Source organism: Serinus canaria, chromosome Z, assembly GCF_022539315.1.
Source record: "Serinus canaria isolate serCan28SL12 chromosome Z, serCan2020, whole genome shotgun sequence".
NCBI lineage: Eukaryota > Metazoa > Chordata > Aves > Passeriformes > Fringillidae > Serinus > Serinus canaria.
The window spans coordinates 34,146,454-34,161,144 of NC_066343.1; the positions used below are offsets into that span (position 1 = coordinate 34,146,454).

Below are 14,691 nucleotides of genomic sequence, written 5' to 3' on the forward strand. Positions count from 1 at the left end.
TTGCTGGCATGTTGTTTGGAGCATGATTCAAAGCCACACATGGTTCCAAGGGCTCCTGTTTGAACTGAACATAATACCACTCCTATGTTGTTCTATCAGACTCTCCCCAGGTTGCTTTTTATTGCAGATTTTTTGCCATGTCCCAAGGGTACTTATAACTGAAGGACAGAATAATCTATCAGGAGACTTTCACTGCTGCCACTTCCATGGCTGAAATCAGTTTTTTTCCTAAGAAGACTAATGTAATTTTGTTCTCCCAATACCACTACTAGTCAAACAGCATTCACCGATTTTCCCGACCTGACAAGGATGCATGTAGAATAACAGCCACGCTTCTGTCAGAGTTAACTGACATCAGGTTACTGTTTACTTTTGCTTGTGTCCAAGGTGATGGTCATATCTAGTTTAGTGTAATCAGCAGTTGACTATAACATGGGAGAGGGGAGCATATGTGTGTATTTATAATATCTAGGCTGTGTTTAAAAGTTCTTGACAGAAATAAATATACGGAGCTAAGTAAGAGATCACACTGCTTTTGTCACCAAACCCATGCTGTTTGGATTGTGCTTTTTTTTTTTTTTTTTTTCATTTTGGTACTGGCAAGAGCACCCTGAGCTGAGACCTGAAGTGTGAGATACAGTTTCAGTGAGATACATTGCAGACTTTGTTCTGCAGGATAGGGGTATGAATTTCTCTTTAGAAAGAGGTCAAATAGAGGTTTCATATTCATTCAGCTCCTTTTGGGAATTGCTGACTTCCTACTGAGGTGGTCAAGGATCATAAAACAGGCACAGACAAAATGCTTTGATATTTTTGTCCCTTCAGGCATGATGCAATGGTTGCAAAATTACAGGTTTTGTTGTAAGAAAGAAAGAATGTCACTGCAGGGAGTAGTTGATCCTATGACTCCTCCTTTACTTCATCCACCCTAATCAGAAACTTACGTATCTTTGAGGAAGTAGAACTTGTTTCAGAGATTGTAGACAAAATGATGCTTTATGAATATTTAACAATAATGGTGTGATAGGAAATAAAGGCCATATCTGGATAAAAACTGCATGATATGCTTTATATCCATGATTTCTCAAGAGTTCTGTTACGTCGTTTTCTTTTGGGGAGGAAAAGTAGAGATGCAGCTCAGGTGGTGATTGCTGGTCTCACCTTTTGGCTATGTGTACTGACAGTCCTGCCCAGTTTTCCACTGCCAAAGAGCCAGAAATATTGGTAACACTTCCCTGAAGAGGTGGGCTTTATCAGGGAGACACCACAGAAGAAAAACGAGAAGATTCCTAAGACAGAGTAAGGTACCAGTGTGAGGGGCTGCAGTAGGCACAGGCAATGTTGGCTAGCTATTGTCAGACAGAGGGTTTTCATGCTGATTTCTCACAGCTAAAGTCATGAAATTTTACATGTAGTCACTGACAGTTTTGTCCTGCTCATGTGGTGTCTGAAGAAAGGGTGGAGGTATTTGTAAGGGAATGGGGAACATACATAACCGAACCAGGTGTTAATATCCAAAGATAATAAAGTACAAAGTGCAGAGGAGCATTGAAGTAATACTTCAAATGTTGCTGGTATTGGAGAGATATCTCAGACTTTTGAACCATTTTGTTACAAAAGCTAATCAAGTTTTTAGATGCCCTACTCTAGAAACACATTTTTTTTAGATTTATTTTTTACCTTTTTTGCAGTATATGGCATGATGTGAATCCATTGGGTTTGTGAATCCTAGCACAGAGGCAATGCCATGCTGGAGGAAACACATGACATACTGGATCTGAGAGTGCTCTCACTCTGAAGTCCCTTTTCAGGGCTCTGACAGTTGTGATCTGCAGATTGGCTCTGTATTATTTACAGGGGCTTTGGGGATGAAGTGTTGAACCACTGAGCCTTTAGGCTTGGGCTTTTGTGCCAAAATATTTATGTTGGTGTAAGGGAGTGAAAGGCCCAAAGTTTCATTGAATTGAAAACTATACTGAAATACATGTTGAAAGAGAAATTTGGCACTGACTTTCACTAGAGAAAAGAGGAAAAGAGGTTATAGCCTTGATTACTCTTATTCCAAGTTTTAATTCAAGCTTGGCAAGATCTTCTGCTATCCACTACAGGAAATGAAGAGCAGGAGAGAGAAGTGGGAGAAGAGAACAAACTACCTAATTTTATGGAGTATGGCTGGATGCCAAAAATGCATGGGGACATGGAACTAGATCTACGTTGCTGTCTCAGTCTAAAGGCTTTTTTAGGAGATTCATCTGTCCAATTCCATTATTAGTTTATTATTTTAAAATTAATGTTGGATTTTGTTTTCTTCTTTCTGTAATGAGCTGTATACATGGTGCCTCATTAAAACTTCCAAGGTAAGAGAGAATTGGAGGAAAAAGCTGCACCTTGGGAATGGGACAATATCAGGTTTACAGTACTTTGAGTTTTTTCCACTTTTATAAGAATATGTTTTGTAAAAATCCATTGGCAGCAGAGAGACATCTGCATATGAAATCCTAACATGTCTTTTGCAGAGAAGATTACCATGAAGATGGGTTCTGTCAGCCATACAGGGGAATTGCGTGTGCACGAATCATTGGAAACAGAACCATTTATGTGGACTCCCTCCAGATGCAAGGGGAAATTGAAAACCGAATTACTGGTAAGCTTACACATCTCTTTAGCAGGGAGTGAAAAACATTCATAAAAGTATCCAATTCTGGTAAAAACAGTGTTATCATCCTTCTAGTTTTGTCAGCCAGTGGCAAAGACATCTTTACATTAAGGTTTCAAGGGGGTGAGCCTGTTTCCCGCTTGGGCAGCTAGTAAAATTTGGAGCAGGGAAGATGAGTATCTGTGGTAATATGTAAAGCTTCTTTCATGTCCTTAAGTAAAATGTCAGAGTACCGAATTTTTAACAGCTGCTGATTTATATTGGAGCTTTTTGCATGATGGATTCAAAAAGAAGACTTTTAGGTTTTAAAATGGATTTGTGATATAGTGAAAAAAGTACTTTTTAAATTTTATTTTCTTGAAAAAGTGTGTGGCGGCCTTTCCCTTGGACTTCTTACCTTTTAGCATAATTCTGGCAGAGTCTGGATTTCACATTGATTTATATAGAAAAAGAGTTGACCTTCCTGTGCTTTGCCTATGTTTAATCTTTCTCTGAACACAGTTTTTGAACAGAGTTGCAAACATGCATCCAAAACCTTAATGATTTTTAATGGGCTGCACGTCAACATGGCTTTTCTCCACTGGATATCAGCTAGCTGATTTTAGCAGCTGTGACTCTGATGTACACAAAGTGGAGCAAGCAAAATGAACCCATGGAATAGGGCAGACTGTTTGTCATAATGTATAGCAAATTAAGTCAGTCCAGCAGGAGCTGATTTGCATCTGGCCAGATACAGCTCACTAATGGACTCTCCAACTTCAGCATAACTAGTTGCCAAAAAGAGTTTAACTTCTCTTTTCGGTTCTAACTCCCTAAAGACATTACCTTAAAGACTCATTGTTAATCCAGGAATCCAGGACCTTTTTTTTTTTTTTTTTCCTGTTCTTGAAATGGTGACCAGATTCTGGGACTGGCAAAATCCAGGTGCTGACCTTTACTTATGCTATTACAACACGTCCTCCTCCTGCCCTTCTCCTGTATACTCAGTTGTAACTCCAGCCTCTTTAAACACTGTGTTATTAATATTGATACTTTTTCTTCTTTTTTCACCAGCTACATAGTCTCTCTGCTGTTTGAATGTTTTTCAGCAATATGGAAGTGTTTGACTATCTGAAATGACTAAATATGTAATTCTGTGAATTAGCTTCATAATGTTATCTAAAAACCAAAACCAAACACAACAACAAAAAAACTGTGATATTATCCAGAAAGTGTTTATTGATTGAGCTGTACTTTTTTCTGGGATATGCAACATGGGCACTGATGACCTGGCTGCTGGTTTCCTAATATTACCAAATATCTGTTAGATTTCCAAAGCTAGGGTGTTAGAACTCTCTGTTCTGCAGCTGAGGAGAATTCCTGATGGAAATGTTCTCTTTCAGGAAGATGCTGAGAACCACCATATAGAGCTGCCCAGTGCCTAGCTAGGCAGTTTTGACAGTCTGTTAATAATATAGCATTTTCAAACTATATATTTTTGAAGATCACCCCAGACATCTAAGCAAAAGTACCCTGAGGATTTCATTGCATTATTGGTTCTTGTGAGCCATATCATATATAAAACAAGTATTGTAAAGACTGGGTGTTCTATACCCATATGACAAGGTACTTTTGAAACTGCAGTAACTTATCAGGTAAAGGAAATAGTTGAAAAAAGCTGAATAGTTGCTGCTGAGATTTTGCTGATAGTTTTGCCCATACTTCCGAACTGCAGTTTTTGATGGTGTGCATGGGAAGTGGGGACACCTACTGTCCAGCTCCAGGAGCATTTAGCCAGGTTACCTCTGTGGGGAATTTTCATTCCGGAGTTTCTTTTCCCTGCTGTGCTCTTGTGAGAAATACATATTCTTTGTCCCCATGGCCCCTTGTGCTTTTTGGTCCTGGCCACATGATTGGGTGAGAATAGCAGCCTTCGGTTAAAAAGTAATTACATTTCTGGAGAAAATCTTTAGTTGTGGCTTGAAAGACTGGAAACCAACAATGAACAGTGCACAGACCTGATGCCTGACCTGTGGATATGTGTTTGGCTAGCAAGGTTTCAGCTGTGCTGTTTAACATCTGTTAAATAAATATAATATAAACCCCTTAGATGCTACCACACAGTACTGCTGGCTTTTGAACCTTCCATCAAAATAAAGATATAATAGTAAATTATGCACTCTTCTCTCATGATGATCTAAGTTCTGTAATGCTATGCCTTCACAAAACTTAGTGTGGGGTTTCAAACAACTGACAATGACTTCTTCAGTCCTTCAGTTTTATTTTTTCCATTTTAGTCTTTGTGACAAGCACATGTTACAACTATCCTTTGAGGCCTGATGTCTGCTTGCACGCAGTGTTCCCAGTGTGACTGATAAATAGTTGTATTCCTGCATTAATATTTTTGAATTAAAATAAGCAAAGGTGTAAACAGGCTAAAAAGCTAGATTTGCAGCTGCTTGTTACATGTTTGGTGTTCAGGAAGAGACTCTGTGGTACCATGTGCCCACAGGAAATAGATGATTGAAAGGAGAGAGCTGGACAAGAGAGAAAGACTTTATTTGTATGTTGTAAATAGACTGCTGAATGACATTTCCTCTCTTTTTACAGTGTGAGTTGGTGGAACATGCAGTCTAGCAACTCTAACTCATAAGTGATGCTTTACTGAGGGAGTGAATGTTCCTACATTTAAAGGTTGATTCAGCACCAGATATATGATGCACACACACATTTGTCTTTCCTTTGCAATGTGCAAGAAAATTTTGAGCTAAATGTTAGTGTGTAGGTGCTGAGAGCTGAAGGGAAGAATTACATTCCTAACTCATTATAACATTCATCTTAATGTGATCAGCATGCTGAGACTGATTACATTAATTTTCCACAAAGCTGCTGCCTGTTGGGCTTCTCATGTCTGTTTAAAGCCATGTCTTCCTAAATATCAATGATACACTTCTTTTTTCCTGACAAGACTTGAAAAACACTTATTTATTTATGAAAATGTCTAGAGAAAGAAGAAGTTAGGAAGAATCCTTGTTCAGATTTTATGTAATTAGGAACTTTGGAAATACATACCGGTAACCTGGCAGGTGTATCTTTTTTTCTCATGCTATGAATCAGTACTTACCTGTACTTCTGTTCCTCTGCAGCTGCATTTACCATGATTGGCACTTCGACACATTTGTCTGACCAGTGCTCGCAGTTCGCTATACCTTCCTTCTGCCACTTCGTGTTTCCCCTGTGTGATGAGCGCTCCCGGACCCCTAAGCCACGGGAGCTGTGCCGGGATGAGTGTGAAGTTCTGGAGAATGACCTCTGTAGGCAGGAGTACAACATTGCTAGGTCAAACCCCCTCATCTTGATGCAGCTACAGTTGCCTAAGTGTGAGGACCTTCCGCGACCGGACACCTTGGAAGCTGCCAACTGCATAAGAATTGGGATCCCTGTGGAGAGACTGAGCCGATGTAAGTCTGTGTGTTTCATCACTGGGAAAAAGTACAGCTTGATGCTTCTTCTGATTGAGTCTGAGAGACAATACTTCATCAGCCATTCTTTTTTGTAAAGGAAGTACTGAACTTTTATCTTGTTGATACTGACCATACTCTTGCATTGTTGTAAGGTAGAGTTAGGATGGCAAGGAAGCCTAAAGGATGCTGCTTGTGCAGCAGAATGTGTTACATCAACCACCCAGGGCTATAAAACTTTGTGTTCACCTGGCTGATTTGATCCAGATTTTCAGAGTGTTGCCTCCACCTGTGCATCAGTCCTTGCCTTTTTGGGTGAGCCTCCCCATACACCTATTTAAGAGTTTTGTTTACCTACTGATTAACTTCATATGGTTTGTTGAAGCATCACTGGAAGGTCTGTCAGGAAACTAAACACCTGGTGTTCATTCTCTCTATATGGGAACCCCCAGGAATACCAATCCTGTAAATTGAACATTGGGTGCAATTATCTTCCTTTACCCACACGGGATGGGTGAAAACATTGATCTTGCATCCATGAATTTGCATTTACACCCAAAAGGAGAAGGGGTGTTCTCTTGTCACTAATTATATACAGTCCTTCTGACTGCTCCATTTCATAGTGATTAATCACAACCCCCTACATTGTTCAATAAGGAAACTCAAAGAGACCAAAGATGTTTAAAGTACAATGTGTAATAAGATTATTCTGACTATCTGTTGGTAGCAGCAGGAGCCATGGCATAATGGTGGACATAAAAGACTAGTTCTGTGGTTTTATAGCAAGTGAGCAGTGTGAAGAAAATGGGAAGATTATGAGAAGCAGAAGTTTTCATTTTTGATATCAGGGGACTTTTCCTGAAGGGAAACTCATATCTCTGATTTACTTTGACATACCATGTTCTGTAACTAAAGGTTCATACATGCTTCTTAATCTCCATTTGAATTCAGAATTTAGAGTACTCATGTGTGTACCATAGAGCTGAGACATTTCAGGACATAATCCAGAAATAACTGGGTGTAAAAGTACAGATCCACACAGAACTGAAATTTCAAAGCGAATACCTTTCATTAAATCTCAAAGTACCTAAACTTAAGTACTTGTTTGTATACATGTTCTGTGGACTTTAGCTGTTTTGGTCATGGTGTCCCTTGATTGTTTTGATTTTTCTAACATTTTCCCAAACCCTGTGTTTTAGATCATCAGTGCTACAACGGCTCTGGAGCTGACTACAGAGGGACCATCAGTGTTACCAAGTCAGGCCACACTTGCCAACTCTGGGACTCACAGAGTCCCCACAACCATGATCTGACAAGCACACAGTTTCCAGAGCTAGGTGGAGGACATGCATATTGTCGAAATCCAGGAGGTCAAATGGATGGTCCCTGGTGTTTTACAAAGAATAAAAACGTACGCATGGAACTGTGTGACATACCTTCTTGTAGTATGTATTCTCTTTCTTTTTTCTCCTACTACTGTTCCGAATCCTGTGTAATTTTGAATGTTCCTGGTTATTACAAGCACAATTCATTTGGAAGGGTTATACTTTTGTATGTTTAACTTGCAGCAGCTTTGTTTTGTGTTGTAATTGTTTAATGTTTTCTGGAGAACAGAATTTGTAAGATATTTTGACACTTTTCTATTATATACTGGAGGCTTAGTCTGAGGTAATAATTAATGATGATGCTGCAGTTTTTATTTTGACTTGTCAAATGTCAGATTGTATGTGGGAATCACCAGTATGTGTTTGGTTTGCTCATGCAGCTCAAGGGTACATTCTCTTGCTCTGTATGACGTCTTGCAGGCAGCAAGGATTTTCAAATCCTATAGAGGGAGATATAGCACCATGCCTGGTTGGAAGGAAACAGTTTCAAGTGCAGAAACAGAGCAATTTGAAGTGCATAAAGCAGATGATCTTATCAGAAAAGTCCTGCATTAGCGGCTAGTTGCTCTGTACAGCACAACTCTTTTCAAAAATGAAAAGTTCAGCTCTCATGGATTGGTACTGTTCTGCTCATTTTCCTGGTGTTGGTATGCAGGTATAGTAGTCCCTTCACACATTGGTAATGGTCTTTGGATATGACAGTGTCTTTGAATATGACAGTTAATACTGTGCTTCGTTAGGAAGAAAAGCATGTTTCCTGCAGCAAGATACAGATATGTCATGGAAGCCATAAGTGGATTACATGGATCTCTAAAACTGCTCTGAACCAATATGAAATTTTTTAGTTAGTTCACTTTTTTGCAGTAACATGATTTGACATTTATAATAAATTTCTACATTGCATGTACCATAGGGTAAAGATAACACTGGGATGTGGTTGTGGTGAAAGCAGTTGCCACAAATAGCAAAACCACAGGTTACAGAAAACATCCCAGAAAGTTCCAGCGAACATTTTTGACATCACTAGGCTTTTCTAAAGTCTCTAAGTATTAAGTGAAAAAATATTTTAGGAAGGTTGCAGACCTAAATGTATTGGTGGCTCTTTCATGTCTTTCTCACTCTTAAGATAACACCTCTGCAATTCTATCAAGTATGGAACAAATAATGTCTCTACCAATGAGAAGTGCAACTTATTTTATTCTGGGCAAAAGTAGCACCAGCAGAGGTGAAGAATGGGCCAAGTGTTGATGAAATGGCTGAATCTATGAGAGTGGGTCAGACTGCGTTGTTGTTCTGGATCACATTGAGTTCACTGGTTTATATATTTTGATAGAGACTGCTCACTTGCTTTTTATACCCTGAACAGGATAATGCAGTGATACCCTGGTCTTTTTTCTATGGTTTCCTTAACTGGAAGTCTCAAAAATAAAGTAAAATTATTCACATACTGTTACGGCCCACACATTAAATGTTATCCTCATTAGTTTAAGTTTATCTTCATGCAGCCAATTGCTCTGTCCATTCAAGCTTTTTTGAAATATGTAATGGGAAATTATGAAGAAAGGGGAGAAGGTAATGTCACTTCTGTTTTCAGGGCATAGATTACTTTTGATTTAAAATATAGTATTAATAATCATTTGTATTACTATCAAATAGCTTAAAAATACTTGCTGTAACTATTTCTGTGCTTGACAGGTCCGCGTGACAACAGCAAAATGGGAATCCTCTACATCCTTGTTCCTAGCATAGCCATCCCTCTGGTGATAGCCTGCCTTTTCTTCCTGGTCTGCATGTGCAGAAACAAGCAGAAGTCATCTGCTGCTACACCACAGCGCCGCCAGCTGATGGCATCTCCCAGCCAAGACATGGAAATGCCACTCATTAATCAACACAAACAGGTGTTAACAATGTGCTTAGACCCACCTATTTTCAAAGTGCAATGATTTTCAGCATGTCAGGTTGTCTGTGTTGAAATTGAGCCATGTTGTTGGGGACCTGATTTTCATAGCATGCGGGCCATCTACTTCAGGGAAAACCAGGTCTTGTGCTTTGTAGGTGTCTCTAGAAATCCTGATCTTGGACAATAGCTTTCAGTACACTGTATTTAATGGCATTTATCCTTACCCATCAATCGCCATTCTGCCTGTTGTCTAAGTGGCTGGAAAAGTGGTTATTTCCGATCCGGTCTTCAGGTTGCAGCTCATTTTTGCTCCTGGTGATGATGTGGCCATTTTGCCTGTTTAAATCATGATGCAGCCTGGGGTTTCTTGTTCTAATCCTTCAGCATAAGACCTCTGGTGTTCTGATCCAAAAGTGAGTTGAGTGCTGAGGTGGCATGCAACAGGTTTCCCAGGCTGTGAATCACAAAGGATGGTGAAAGGAAAATGGCTTCGAACTCATTTCTACATATGTCAGCTCCTGCATAGGATTTTCTGGGTCAGCTAATTGATCTCTGCACTAAAATCCTGTTCGGAGCTAATGTTGAATTTTTAATCACAGCATTTACAAGATGCGAGCTCTAAAAAATAATGCTTACTTTGGAAGCTGGCAACATCTGTTCAGGAAACTAAAGAGTATTTGATGAATATTACCAATTGTAACTAATTGCGATGATTTTGTGAGTTAATCTGAATATTTGAAGGAAATTTTCCAGCCCAGTCTATAGGCTGTTGAACACTAAAATCAGAAATTGTTCTCAAATCACCTGCTAAAACATCTTCCCAGCCTGCCCTGCTCCCTCATGCTGTTTTGCCCTGTATGTGGAGCTGTGCCAGCTGCACCTCATTTGGTCAGGGACTCCTCCATCCCATGCTGGTCAGGACGGATGCATTATATCACCATCACAAACTGCCTTGCTTTCCCTTCCAGCTCCAGAGGGAGGGCTCTGGGGATTTCCCACTCTTGGGTTTGCAACCTTCAAGTACCAAAGAGAAATTCCTTCTCCTGTATTCTCCAATTCCACCCCCATCTTTATTGAAGCTAGCTCAAGGTTCCTAAGTAGTGGTACTGTACACTGCTGCCCATGGGCAGGGGCCATTCCTATAGTGAAACAGAGAAGAAAGGGCATTATCCGGTACTGCAGAGCTAAAAGAGAGATTTTGTTCCTTCTTCTGCTGGAAAGGATGTTTCAGTTCCCTCTGAGACTGCCACCTCCTCAGCCTCCTTGCTTTTCTGACAGATGTCCGCTGGGCAGCTCGGGGCTGGTCTGCAGGAAAAGGACAGCTGCAGTTAATAGATGCCATTGCTTGCCAGATTTACTCTGAACCCAATATTCATTTAGCTTGCAGGAAGTGTGGCCACTCTTTTATAAAAATAATTATATCCATTATCCTGCAGTATGATTCAATTTATACTTCTGATAATAGTGTAACTCATTTCGAGGTTAATTGTGAAATCGATATACTGATGTGAATACACAAAAATCCAGAAAAATCCTTTTGGCCCAATTTATCTTCCATTTGGAGATCTAACCACTGGGAGATTTTCTTTAATAAGAGATCCTGTTGTTCAGAAAACATTGTGATTTTTTTACTGACTGTCTTTTCTTCATTTCAGGCTAAGCTTAAAGAAATTAATCTGTCCACCGTGAGATTTATGGAGGAACTAGGAGAGGAGAGGTTTGGAAAAGTCTACAAGGGACATCTCTTTGGTACAGCACCAGGTGAACAGACACAAGCCGTTGCCATTAAGACACTTAAAGACAAAGCAGAACTGGCTCTTCGGGAAGAATTTAAACATGAGGCAATGATGAGATCACGATTACAGCACCCAAACATAGTTTGTTTGCTGGGAATAGTGACAAAGGAACAACCTGTAAGTATGATATTTAGCTATTGTTCCCACAGTGATCTCCATGAGTTCTTGGTGATGAGATCTCCTCACTCGGATGTTGGCAGCACTGATGATGACAAGACAGTAAAATCCACTCTGGAACCAGCAGACTTTTTTCACATTGTGACTCAGATAGCCGCAGGAATGGAATATCTTTCTAGCCACCATGTTGTCCACAAGGACCTGGCCACTAGAAATATACTGGTGTTCGATAAACTGAATGTGAAAATATCTGATTTGGGCCTTTTCAGGGAAGTTTATGCTGCTGATTACTACAAACTGATGGGAAATTCCCTTCTTCCTATCCGGTGGATGTCCCCTGAGGCTATTATGTATGGCAAGTTTTCTATTGATTCGGATATATGGTCATACGGAGTTGTGTTGTGGGAAGTTTTCAGCTATGGCCTGCAGCCTTACTGTGGTTATTCCAACCAGGATGTCATTGAGATGATCAGGAACCGACAAGTTTTGCCATGTCCCGATGACTGCCCCACATGGATATACACTTTGATGTTGGAGTGCTGGAATGAATTTCCCAACAGAAGACCAAGATTTAAAGATATACATAACAGACTAAGAACATGGGGGAACCTTTCTAATTACAACAGCTCAGCGCAAACTTCTGGGGCCAGCAACACCACACAAACAAGTTCTCTCAGCACAAGCCCTGTTAGCAATGTCAGCAATGCCAGATACATTGGACCAAAGCAGAAAACTCCAGCCTTCCCTCAACCTCAGTTCATACAAATGAAAGGCCAGATGAGACCGATGGTCCCGCCTCCTCAGCTCTACATTCCCGTCAATGGTTACCAGCCAATGCCTGCCTATGGTGCTTACTTGCCAAATTTTTATCCTGTCCAAATTCCAATGCAAATGGCTCCTCAGCAAATACCTCCCCAGATCATTCCCAAACCAGGCTCCCACCACAGTGGGAGTGGATCTACCAGCACAGGCTATGTAACAACTGCACCTTCCAATGCGTCGGTGGCCGACAGGGCTGCTCTGCTCTCGGAAGGCACAGATGACACACACAATGGAACGGAAGATATTGCCCAGAACCCTGTCCAGGAGGAGGAGGAGGAAGAGGGCTCTGTGCCTGAAACAGAATTGCTGGGTGATAACGACACACTTCAGATGGATGAAGCAGAAATTCAATCAGAAGCCTAAGGAATTTGGCCTCATTGGTAAGAATTCCACGTCGCTTCCATGCATGGAGACAGTAGATCCTTAGGCTTAATAGAGGGATTTTGGTCTGACTCAAAGAAACAAAACTAAAAAAAAGCAACATCCATTTAAAAGTGCAGCAGTAATGACATGCCAGGTCTAATGAGCATTGCCACCAGCAGATTTTTCAAATATGGTGGTAGAGACTTGCTGGGTTTAATCTTTTTTACTGTCCTACAGTTCTTGAGAGAAGCTGCTTTTTGAATATGTACTGTTGCTGTGCAACATGTCGCAGAGTAGCATTGCACATCATGTATATCATGATATATGAGTGTAATGTTAGTGAATTATGCTTAAACCAGTAACACAAAAAAGGAATCCAGCTATGGTTGCAGAATTGCTCTAAGCATAAAGAAGTGCCCTGGATGTGATGGACAGCTTAGTTTGTAGTATTTATCTCTTCGACATAATGGACACCAGATTGTTGTTTGTTTTTTGAGTCTGAAGATCTAAGTTGACAATAATGATCTGTGTTTGTATTACAATAAGAAGAAGAGGGGGAAACTGAACATAAAATTGTCTGTGTTGAGTAAGACCACGGGTCTGTCCAGCCCGGTAGCATGTCTTGAAAGACCATCAATAATGCCTGCCAAAGGATAGACTGCAAGGGCAATTTCTCTCGCAGAAATTTCCCAGCATATTGTCCCACACTCCAGCAATTCGTGGCTAAGGGCCTTCCCATGACAGAAGTGGATTTTTTTTCTGTTAAATACTTTGATGGAATTTTCTACCGTGAATTTATCCAAATGATTTTTAACTCGCATAGAGCTAGAGTGTCCACAACAGCTTGTGGAGTAACATGAGAGCAGAAAGGATGGTTTTCTTTCATCAGTTTGGGTGAATGACTGACAGAAGCTTCCAAATGAGATCATCTGACTGCATTTGTGGATGAAAGTATTTCTTCTCTGCTGTGTATTTTCAACAGCAAACAGCCTTAATACACTGTTAACCAAAAAATGGGGATATTGTAGGGGATATTATAGGTGTGCACTAACTTAATAAATCCAACTTTAATTGGTTATCAAGTATAGAAAAGGGCTCCACATGTGTGTTCCTACATTGTAAAAGTGTTGGGTTTTGTGCGGGGTTACAGACTTACTTGATTTACCACAGTTACTGCTGGATTGCATGTGATACCATGTTTTTTTCCCAACTTTTTAGTAAAAATGATCTTTGAACTTTAGAAGACCAAAATAAGCAATAATGTACAAGGTGCTGTTTTTGTGCTTCTATTTGCAGGATGAATCATGTACAGACCTTTAAATGTAATTTATGTTTTACTACATTTTATATACATTTTTTCATTGAAATATTTTGATTTTTTGAATGAATGACTTTATAACTTAACCATTTACAATATTCACATGTGGTGCAGTTTTACGGTACTGCTGTTCCATTTTGTTAAACAGGCAGACAGGTCCATACATTTCATGACCCCTTTCTGTAATACAAGTGGTACCCATTCTCATTGTAGCATTGTAGCCAGCACACACACATATAGCTATAAGTTCTACATCCAACATGGAGTATTCAATAAAGTGATGCAAAAGGTATGATGAAGTATGTTATCCTATAGGCACTGTTTTTCTTATGGTACTTTGTGGAAATAGAAATGGACTCAATTGCTTAAGTTACAGGTTTCACACTTTAAACAACAAGTTTTCATTTTATTACATTGGAATTCACTTGTAAGTCATGTATCATTGTGATCTACACCCTGTGTTCAAGGTATGGCAGCATTACTTATTTCTGGCATTTCACCTGGACTTGGAAATGCACTGGTAGGAATAAAATATGAAAGCTTTATTACTTGTGTTAATATAATGCAGCTTTGGGTGCTTTTACTAAATAAAGGATAAATAAAAAAGAAAAAAAAAAGACATTTATTTATATGACGTTCTTTGTTTTTTTCTAGGTTTCCTTATCTCAGGTAAATGAACTTGATTAATCAAGAACACTGTCTTTCTTTGTTAATTTGCTAACTTACTTCAGAGTAAGTGGAGAGCAAAGGGTTCAGTTATACCACAGATTTGTCAGTGAGAGAAAAGATAAGTAAGCAAATGAATGGCAGTCAGTGGAGGCTTCTGTACAGTGCTGTCTGAAGTTCAGCCTATTTCTAGTAGTCAAAGAGCATTTGACTTTATGTGTTTTCAAT

General features: G+C 39.7%; 1 protein-coding gene across 1 annotated transcript in view; it reads left to right on the forward strand.

Moving 5' to 3' along the window:
• The window catches only part of ROR2 (receptor tyrosine kinase like orphan receptor 2), a 143,371-nt gene extending 128,953 nt beyond the window's left edge, over positions 1-14,418 (forward strand). Inside the window, exons 5-9 of the mRNA XM_030237407.2 lie at positions 2,517-2,644; positions 5,782-6,096; positions 7,296-7,541; positions 9,177-9,379; positions 11,037-14,418. Of these exons, the coding sequence (XP_030093267.2) occupies positions 2,517-2,644; positions 5,782-6,096; positions 7,296-7,541; positions 9,177-9,379; positions 11,037-12,479 (2,335 nt within the window). The 3' untranslated portion in view covers positions 12,480-14,418. The remainder of the gene's footprint in view (positions 1-2,516; positions 2,645-5,781; positions 6,097-7,295; positions 7,542-9,176; positions 9,380-11,036) is intronic.
• The last annotated feature ends 273 nt before the right edge of the window (positions 14,419-14,691 follow it).